This window comes from Plecotus auritus (assembly GCF_963455305.1).
Source record: "Plecotus auritus genome assembly, chromosome: 11".
NCBI classification, from domain to species: Eukaryota; Metazoa; Chordata; class Mammalia; order Chiroptera; family Vespertilionidae; genus Plecotus; species Plecotus auritus.
In genome coordinates, this window is record NC_137777.1 from 37,667,719 (window position 1) to 37,678,211 (window position 10,493).

The 10,493-nt window shown below is 39.0% G+C and overlaps 1 protein-coding gene across 4 annotated transcripts in view; it reads left to right on the forward strand.

The window, feature by feature from the left end:
- The window catches only part of ADHFE1 (alcohol dehydrogenase iron containing 1), a 30,764-nt gene extending 22,273 nt beyond the window's left edge, over nucleotides 1–8,491 (forward strand). For 3 of the 4 annotated variants that reach the window (XM_080646196.1, XM_080646197.1, XM_080646199.1), the window contains 2 exons: nucleotides 65–222; nucleotides 7,889–8,487. In XM_080646196.1, the coding sequence (XP_080502322.1) occupies nucleotides 65–222; nucleotides 7,889–7,972 (242 nt within the window). In that variant the 3' untranslated portion in view covers nucleotides 7,973–8,487. Of the gene's footprint in view, nucleotides 1–64; nucleotides 223–7,888 lie in introns of all 4 variants that reach the window. The other variant, XM_080646198.1, reaches the window with a different exon arrangement.
- Nucleotides 8,492–10,493: the final 2,002 nt, after the last annotated feature.

Genomic DNA, 10,493 nt, shown 5'->3' on the forward strand with positions numbered 1-10,493 from the left:
ACTGGATTACACCCAGGGCCAGCTTCCTCCTCTCTGTCTACAGTCAGCGCTTTGTGTCTTCCAGGAGCCGACACCCGCACTGCCAGGATGGCAGATGCTGGGCCCGTTTTGGCAGATGCACTCCGGAAACTCCTACTGGATCTGGACGTGGATGACGGCCTAGCTGCCATTGGCTACTCCAAGGCTGACATCCCCGCATTAGTGAAAGGAACGCTGCCCCAGGTAAGAGATGCAGAGCATCCTCACTCCCTTCTAGCTGCTGCAGGAGAGACAGCGTCCCACCTGGGGCACGTTGCGGGAGATGAAGACTCAGGGGTCCTCCAGCGGCTCCCAGGTCTCCTCCGCCAGATGGCCGCTCTCCCCTTCCCCAGGGGGATGGGGCCGAGGCTCCCTCACCTTTATACTCTTCCATAAAACTGGGGCATGTGTGCAACTTTTATGATGAAACTGAAAGGAGCCTTTATAAAAAGTCAAGGCAAAAACAACCACATTTACATTGGGGTATGGCAAAATTTCCCTTTTCTCCATTTCTGCTCTTTTAAGAGTCCCCTATAAAACTATATACGAAGCTGTTACTAAAGAGCCACTAATATCGGTTTCCATTATAAAGAATTACAGATTTCTACAATTTTGTGTAGAATAGACATGGCCTTTAAATTAAGACTACTACAAAATCACTGTTTTACATATTTGGGGGATTATGTATTTTATACATAAACATAAAATATGTAATATGCGTATCAGCATCACTTTGGGTCTTATTTAAATGTTGATAAAGAATTTAAACTGAACTGCTATCCTTTATTAGGTAGAAAAATTTTAATAGATGTAGAGTTTTCCCTCCCAGGGTTCACATGAAGAGAGTTCAACCCCCATTGGACGTCTCTCCCATTTGGATCAGATACCCAGATACCCTTGTGCTATAGCATCAGATCCTAACAAGACAATACCATAAAACACAGAGCTGGAGTGCTCCATTTGTGGAGCACGGCTGTTTCCCCATGCTGAGTGCTCACTTAGTCCTTCTGTCCAAAATGGGAAAGCCAGGAGCACTTGAACACTGTGAGGACATGAAGATAAGGCATGTCTGCCCAGAGATGGTCATGGGTCTGTATCCCTGAAATGGGAACAGAGTTAACTGGAATATCCCCTCACACAGCATCCTGCTCACCCCACTCCAGTTAAGCAAGGGCCTCACACTAGCTTCTTCCCCACTTAGCAAATGCTTAGAATGTTGAAGCCCCCAGCTCATCTAAGATGGTATTTATATGGGTTCATTCATATCCACAGGAGCCAGGGTGGTAGCAGCAATGAACAAAGTAATTTAAGGAAATGGCAAGTGGTGGGGACTTTGGTGAACTGGAAAACTCATGGCTTATTTCATTGGGTAAGCCTCTTTTTAGCTACAATTTATGACATCCAAGTAGAAATTCAGATCCCAGGGTTGGTAGAACTTCCAGTTTTCAAGAAAAATTCACAACCTGGATGTTTGTATTGAATTCCCGCATTTCCCAATGTACAAAGCAAACATGGCCCATGGGACACCAGTTTCCCTGATATAGACTGAGAATCGGTGGACTCTATTTTATCTAAAAATCTAAAAATATAAATGAATGAGAAAAGAGGAGTCTCATAGTGTAGCAAAGCTCCCAGGCTAACTCACAAACTCTTGGTTCTAACCCACAATCCAAGGGACTAAATGGCCAAAAAAATATGACGATTCCAATTATTTTATCCAAATCTATTAGACTGTAAGTTCCCTAAAGCCTGGAACCTGTCTGTTTTGGTCATCCATCCTCTATTGCATCTAGCCTGGGCTAGTAAACATGTTAAATGAATACATACCTGCAACCCTTTCCTCCTATACCAGGTGAGCTTAATGGCTGAATGGTGGTAACTTTTTGAGAAATTTCCTTAGGTTGAATAGGACTCAACCAATGACAATGAGCTATTGTCCAGGGACCAGAGACCAAATGGTCATTAGGATTTTGATGTAGGTCTGGCTCTTACAGTATAATTCCAGTGAGGGTGTCCATTCTGCAAGGGGTCCTCTGAAAAGTTCTGCTTACATAGCCCAGGAAAGTGTTTGGTAATATGTGTTAGTCAACCTCTGTGGATGGTATTCATAATTTTCAGATGGAACTGTATGATATTATTGGCCATTTAATTGCTGGTGGCAATGCATCTTCCAGGCATCAGGACACATTGGCAAGTGTTCACTGTTTAATTCTACCTTGCTTAGACTTCCACTTTCAGAAGCTGTTCCAGATTAACATTTGAGTCCATCTACTAAAATAGCAAGTTAATTAGGTATTCTTCTGAATGCCTCAGCATACATATCATACTGGGAAATACAGATAGCAAAACTTTAATTAGACAAAACTACGTTTTTTGTTCCACAAAAGATGCAGGGTAAATGGAATCTTTGGCATACAAGTCATGTCCATAAAGTAGGATTCCTTCAGGCTGTATTCATAAAGCAGCCCCAACATGTATGCTGCCTTTTTCTCTTTCGATCATGTTAGAAACATTATTAATTTAAATTAACTATCAGCCTGGCTGGTGTGGCTCAGTGGTTGAGTGTTGACCTATGAACCAGGTCAGGGCACATGCCTGGGTTGCAGGCTCTATCCCCAGTGTGGGGCATGCAGGAGGCAGCCAACCAATGATTCTCATCATTGTTTCTATCTCTCTTTCTCCCTTTCCCTTCCTCTCTGAAATCAATAAAAATATTTTTAAAAAATAATAAATTAGCTATCACATTTGGAGTCAAATTCATATTTATAATATAGAGCGAGATATAGATATATAGATATAGATAGGTATATAAATAGGTATAGATAAAGAGAGAGAGAGAGAGATGCACAGGACTTTAGAAGGAATCTTAGAAATAAACTTATCTTGCAAATGAAGAACTACCATGGGTTTTTTTGTTTGTTTGGCAACAGTGAACACTTCACAGGAATACTGTGGCAACTTCAGATTTTACACATGAGGCACAGTAATCTTCACTTATTAGTATCACAGGATTTAAAGTAGTGAAGGGAATATAGTGGTTCCTGCAAAAAAAGGTTATTTCATGGAGTCGACATTTGATAAAGCTCCTTTTATGTTCAGCAACGAGGGATCGTTTTTTCTCTGGAAGGAACAACCAGGCCAGTATTCTTGACCAAACACCGCGGCTCATACTGGCAGCGGCAAAGAGCAGCCCTGTGTGCAGAGGCTTCCAACCGCCGTAGCCAGGCTGCAAGGGGAGCGGGCAAGAATAAATTAATCTCCCACGTTGGATTTCTGAAACTTCTGGAAAGAAACATTTACATTTCAAATCAAAACATTGCATTACTGAAGAGAGCTGTCTACCAAAATGAGCACTTCCACTCCCTGGCAGACAGGCCAGCTGAAATGTTATTTTATGAATGTGCTAAAAGTAGTAGTCTGGATTTATTTCAGTGCCCATGTTAATCAGTTGTCCTTCGGTCTTACATGTCTATAAATAATAACACATTGCAGAACACATCTTAATTCTGAGAGTTTAGCTTTTATATGGCATCAATGATATGTGTGGGGATATATCACAAACGTTATGTCCTTGCCCCCATTTAACCAGTCATTGGGGGTTTAGAAATATGAAATCAGCTCAGGTTGGCCTAAAACACTTCTGAGTTTCCTGAACTACTTCACCAAAGATGAACAAGATCATATGAAGGGCCTTTTAGCTCATCCAATAAAACTTACTCCATTATCAACCCAATAATGGGACAGCGTTCTTCACTTCTTGCCCCTGCCACAAAGGCATACATAGGTCCCCATGACCAAGTCTCTGGACCTTGCTACAGATTTTCAAACATTTTGGGGTCTCTAAAAGATCTGCTGGGATGTACAATTTTATCTTGGCTTTACCCATACTCATCAGTATTGACCCCCATTCTTCTCCCATCTGTCCATTCATCCTCCCTTTTTTTAAAATTAATTTTTAAATTATGGTAAAATATACCTAACAAAATCAACTATTTTAACCATTTTTAAATATACAATTTAGTGCCATTAAGTACATTTACAATCTTGTGCAACAATAACCACTGTCCATTTCTAGAACTGTTTAATCATCCCAAATAAAAGTTCTGCTCTATTGTGTAATGGTAAATAATATTACCATTACCCCCTTTTTACCTTTCCCCCAACCCCTGGTAACCTCTATTCTACTTTCTATCTTTATGAATTTGCCAGTTCTAGGTACTTCGTGAAAGTGAAATTATACAATATTTTATAATTATAAAATAATTATTTAAAAAGTGGAATTATACAACAATATTCCTGTTGTTTTGCCTATTTCACTTAGCATAATGTCTTCAGTGTTTTAGAACTTCATTCCTTTTTGTAGCTAATATTCCATTGTGTGGATCTACCGTATTTTGCTTATCCATTCATCTGCAGCTAGACATTTGGGTTGATTCCACCTCGGCTCTTGTGAATAGTGCTGCTAGGAACATTGGTTTACAAGTATCTGTTTTGGTCCCTGATTTCAATTTATTTGGGTAATTCCATGTTTAATTTTTTGAGGAACTGCCAAGCTATTTTCCACGGTGGCTATACCATTTTACATTCCCACCAACAATGCTCAAGGGTTCCAGTTTCTCCACATCTAACACTTTTAAACACTTGCTATTTTCCTTTTTTTTTAATAGCCATTCTAATGAGTGTGAGTGGAAATTCATTGTGGTTCTGACTTGTATTTCCCTAATGACAATGTTGAGCTTTTTCCATGTACTTATTGCCTATTTATATTATCTTCCTTAGAGAAATGTCTAGTCAAGTCCTCTGCTATTTTTTTTTTCCTTTTTTAAAAATATTTTTTTATTGATTTTAGAGAGGAAGGGAGAGAGAGATAGAAACATCAATGATGAGAGAGAGTCATTGATCAGCTGCCTCCTGCATGCCCCACTCTGGGGATCGAGCCCGAAACCTGGGCATGTGACCCTACCGAAAATCGAACCATGACCTCCTGATTCATAGGTCAATGCTCAAACACTGAGCCACGCTGGCCAGGCTGCCTTTTTTTTAATCCTCACCCAAGGACATGCTTACATTGATGAGAGAGAGAAAGGGAGAGGGAGAGAGAGAAATATCGATCAGTTGCCTCCCATATGTGCCCTGTCTGGGGATCAAACTCGCAACCCTTGGGTGCATAGGACCACTCCAATCAACTGAGCCACACTGGCCAGGGATCCTTTGCCTGTTTTTTAATTGGGTTGTCTGGGAGTTTTTGTAGCAATTGTTTATATATTCTGGATATTAATCCCTTATCAGATATCTGACTTACAGATATTTTTCCCATTCTATTAGTTATCTTTTCATTCTCTTGATAGTGTCTTCTGATGCATAAAAGTTTTTAATTTTGATGTAGTCCAATTTATCTGCTTTTTCTTTTGTTGCCTATGCTTTTGGTGTCATCCAAGAAATCATAACCAAATCCAAGGTATGAAGATTTTCCCCTATTTTCTTCTAAGAAGTTTAAGGTTTAGCTCTTAGATTTAGGTTCATTTTGAATTAATTTTTGTATACTTCCTCCCTTCTTTTCATTCTTCCTGTTACCTAAGAAAGACTTAGTGAAGTCTTACTATATATAATCCATTGTATGGGATAGAGTGGGGAGGGAAGTAAAGTCCTTTCCCTTTCTCGTGGAGCTTACATTCCAGTGAGGAAAGACAGACAGTGGACATCTAATAAAACCTATAAATAAGATACAAGTAAAATCATTTTAGATACTGACAAGTGGTATGGAAGAAATCTGGTGATTTCATGAAGTGTTGAGGGAACTCCAACAAAGGTGGTCAGAGAAGGCCTCTGGTTGGAGGAGGAGGCAGCCAAGTGAAGATCTGGGAGAAGCACCCCAGGCAGAGGGGAAAGACTAAGACAGGGTGAAGATCACCATTGTCATAGGACTGAATGGGGATGGTGGGACTACGTGAGATGAACCGATGAGAGAAGAGGTAGAGCTGGATTGAAAACCAGGGCCAGATAAGGTGGCATTAAAGGCTATGGTTTTGTTCTAATTGCAATGGGAAGTCTTTGGAGAGCATTAAACAAGGGAATGGTATGATCAGATTTATAACAGTGGGAGAAGAGGAGGGACAGGAGGGGAGGGGGCACATTGGAAATTGCCCTGCTGCCATTAGTCATTTGCCTCTCTCTAGGGGGCAAGAGTGGAGCAAAAGGTAAAACATTTTTATTAAATTAAAAAAAAAAAAAAGAGGCCTTTCAAGTAGAACAGAGGAGTGGAGGTGACTTAGACTTGGACTGTGGTGGAATGGGAGGTGAGAAGCGGTTGGATTTGGGATTTATTTTGCAGGTTGATCCAACAGACTTGCTGATGTATTTAACACACAGGGAAGGGAAAGAAGAATCAAAGATGGCTCCTAGGTTTTTGCCTTAGTGTCTGAGTATCATTTCTGAGATGATGAAAATGGGAGACAGGGAGGCAGAGTTCTTCTACCTTGTATGTGTGAATTTTGACATGCCAATATCCCCCCTCCCACCGTCTTCATTAATTCAACCAATAACTGTTGAGGACCTGTTTCCTCTGTGCTGAGCACTCTGGGAGGCACTGGGCATGGAGTGAACACAGCCCTGCCCTCACGGAGCTTCCCTCTCCCCCCGGTGTGCTCCCAAACAAGTGCTCACTCAGCACAAGAGAACAGACCGAGAGACCCAAAGTGCTACATTTTTTAATTTTATTTAGACCCAGAAATTTGGACACAGAGTAGTCATTATAATACCTTTTAATTTCCTGTCCCAGAGAAATCAAGGAGCCACCAATGAGAGTATAAATAGCAAAAGCATGTGCTGGCTAGCTCTGCTGACTTGTCTCAATAATCAATGGAAAAACTAAGCAAGTCGCCAAATTCGTTTGCAACGGTAGAGAGAAAACCTTAGTTAATATTTTATTTTTTTTTTATTTATTTATTTTTTTTTAATATATTTTATTGATATTTTACAGAGAGGAAGGGAGAGGGACAGAGAGCTAGAAACATCGATGAGAGAGAAACATCGATCAGCTGCCTCCTGCACACTCCCTACTGGGGATGTGCCCGCAACCAATGTACATGCCCTTGACCGGAATCGAACCCGGGACCCTTCACTCCGCAGGCCGATGCTCTATCCACTGAGCCAAACCGGTTTTGGCCTTAGTTAATATTTTAAAAGGAGTCCCTTGTTGCCCATAGCCTGAAAATTATGTCCTAGTGAAGTTCTTTTGACTATCCCTGAAGTCCAAGTTGCAAAATATACAGTCTTTGAAGTCAGGGATGACCTGGTTCTGTTTTCTTTGCTGTGCCTGGGACAGTGTTCTCCGCACCCAGAGAACTGGCCAAGGTTGCTGACCAAAACGGTTTGGTCATTATAGGAGGTGTTTTTCCTGAGGTTGGTTTAGTTCTGTACATTTGAGGAGAAGGCTATGGGCAGGGCATAAGGCAAGGACAACTAGGCAAGACATAGGCATTTGAAAGCTGTATAGCACAGGGAACCTAGCCAATAGTATTGTAACAACTATGTGTGGTGCCAGGTGGGTACTTGAAATGTGGAGGATCACTTTGAAAAGTATATGGTTGTCTAACCACTATGCTGTACACCTAAAACTAATACAAAATAATATTGAATGTAAACTGCAATTGAAAAATAAAATAAGAAAGCTTTGTGGGAAAGAGGCGTCACTTGATAAACTCTTGAGTTGGGAGTCAACTAGTATGAAGCAAACAAGAAATATGACCTTTAAAGATAGAACTATTATAAAGTCATTGTTTCTTGTGCCCAAGTTAATTTGCATAACCTAGTAGCTTTTACAAACTGCCTTTTCAAAGCCCTGAGTAACTCCTTTTGTTTACTGTTTCAGGAAAGGGTCACCAAACTTGCACCACGCCCTCAGTCAGAAGAGGATCTGTCTGCCCTATTTGAAGCTTCAATGAAACTGTATTAATTTTCATTTTCACTGAAAGAATTGGCTATGATAGTTCTGAAATCGAAGTGGATCTAGCCAGAGCTCCACACATAACTTATCTGTTACCAGTTTGAATGTGATATAAATTTACCCTGCAGAAGATTCCATGATGCTCAAAAGTCAAGCTACTTCCATAATACAGGTTAGACAAATGCCCAAAAGTATTGGATCCTGGTTTGTGTTCCTTCCCTATATTCTGAATACTGTCCCTGCTTTGTGTATCAAATGGGTAAAAACTCACTATCAAAAATATCAATGTACACATCCTATGTGCAGTAATCCATGTCTAGAAATTTATACTGTAAAAGTACTGACATGAATGTGTAAAGAAATATGGCAAAAATGTTTCTGGCAGCATTTTTTTCTAACAAAAAATTTGAAAGAACCTAAATATTCATTAATAATATATTGATAAATAAATTACAGTATATTAAATAATAGAATGCTATTGTGCCATTAATAAGAATGAAGTAAAATGACTGGAAATATGTTCATGATATACTGCTAAGTTGGAAAAAAGTAAGTTGCTGAACAACTATATATTAGTATGGTTCGGTTTTATGTTTATAATTACATGTAAAGATATGTTTATATATACATAGAAAAGAAGGATGCACATCAAAATACTAAAAGTTATCACTGGAGAAATACAATTTGAGGTATAGAGACTTAAGAGAAAATACTTTATATTTTAGACTTTCACTTTTTATTTTATAAACGTCTATATTGTTTGGATTTGTTACAACAAGCATAAAGGAGGGGGGAGAAAAGAAAGAAAAATACCACGTTCCTCTTTTAGGTCAGATTCATCTTGTTTTATAAAAATATTAGTAACTAATATTTAAAAGGTAAAAACAAATACAAAGGGATAAAATATTAGAGACTGATCTTCTGTCAAAGAAAATGTTCTTTTGAGAAAAACACTAACTTTTTTTTAATTGAGGTAGCTTTGGTCAATAACATTACATAAGTTTCCAGTGTACAGCGTTACAATTAAATAACTGTGTACACTATAGCTTGCTTGCTACCCAAAGTCTAGTTTCTATCTGTCACCAGGCATTTGACCTGCTTTAATTTTGCCCTCTTCCCCTCCTCCATTTTTCCCTCTAGTAACCACCAATCTGTAGTCTGTATCCATGAATTTGTTTTTGTTTTGTTTTGGTTGTTTGTTGTTTTATAGTACCCATATGAGTGAAATCATATGGTTTTTGTACTTTTCCAGCTGGCATATATTTCACTTAGCATTCATGTTGTTGCAAGTGGCAATATTTCATCTTTTTTATGGCTCGGTAGTATTCCATTGTAAATATGTACCAAATCTTCTTTATCCATTCATCCGTCAATGGACACTTAAAAGAGTTTTCATATCTTAGCTATTGTAAATAATCCTGCAATGAACATAGCGGTGCACATAACTTTTCAAATTAGAAAACACTAAAATTTTACATGGTAATTACCTCTTTGGAAAAATGTTCCTGGTGCTCAGAATAAGTTAATTCAAGAGCAAGCAGTTTTGTAGTTTGCAGATGATAGCCTTGCAGATGGAATCTAAGGAGCGTGATGGTCTGCCTCCCTGTTATTCCCGACCTGCAGAAACTTCTGTGGCTCATTTTTCCCCACTAGGGTTCCCACACTGAGGTCTGTCTGCTCAAGCTTTGGGGTCTAGATCTCAGTGTACATGTGGAATTATTCACGTTTTAAATTGAATTAAAGTTATAATCACCTAAGTAATGTCTATTTATTTAATTGCATCAGGGCATCATTGTTCCATTCAACCTTCCCAGACCCACTTTATCTCTATAAAGATTTTTTTTCCTTGAGATTTTGAAAATAACATTTAAATAATGTTCATTGTAAAATAATTTGAGATATAAAAATGCATTCTCTATCTCTCTTAAGTGTTCGATGCCTTTACTACCGGCAGCCAGATGTCTAAATGTGACTCACCAGGAGGAGTGTTTGTTATTCATATTGGTGATGACTCTAAAGGAAGGATTTAAAGGTCAAGCATGAAGAAACAGACTTAGGAAGCCTTCATATTTTTTTTATCTTAATACCGATCATTTTTGGTCCTCACAATTTAAGTATATGAAAAAGGTATCTTTCTTGACTTACCAGCTATTAACAGAGTGTGAAGTAGGAGATGAAGCCAATTTCCATAAACCGAACACTTTGATGTTTCTGAGACAATTGAGTGCATTTTTCTAAATCAAATCCTTTTTTTTTAATTTTCATTAAAAAATCAAAAAGTCCTCAGGTCTCCCACTCCATTTATATGGACTAATTTAGTTGCAAGGGCAAGGAACATTAAAGAACAGTATTCAAAAGTTTGTGAAATATTACTTTTATAAAACTATCCTCACCCTAACTGGTTTGGCTCAGTGGATAGAGCATTGGCCTGCAGACTCAAGGGTCCCAGGTTCGATTCCAGTCAAGGGCATGTACCTTGGTTGCGGGCACATACCCAGTAGGGAGTGTGCAGGAGGCAGCTGATCGATGT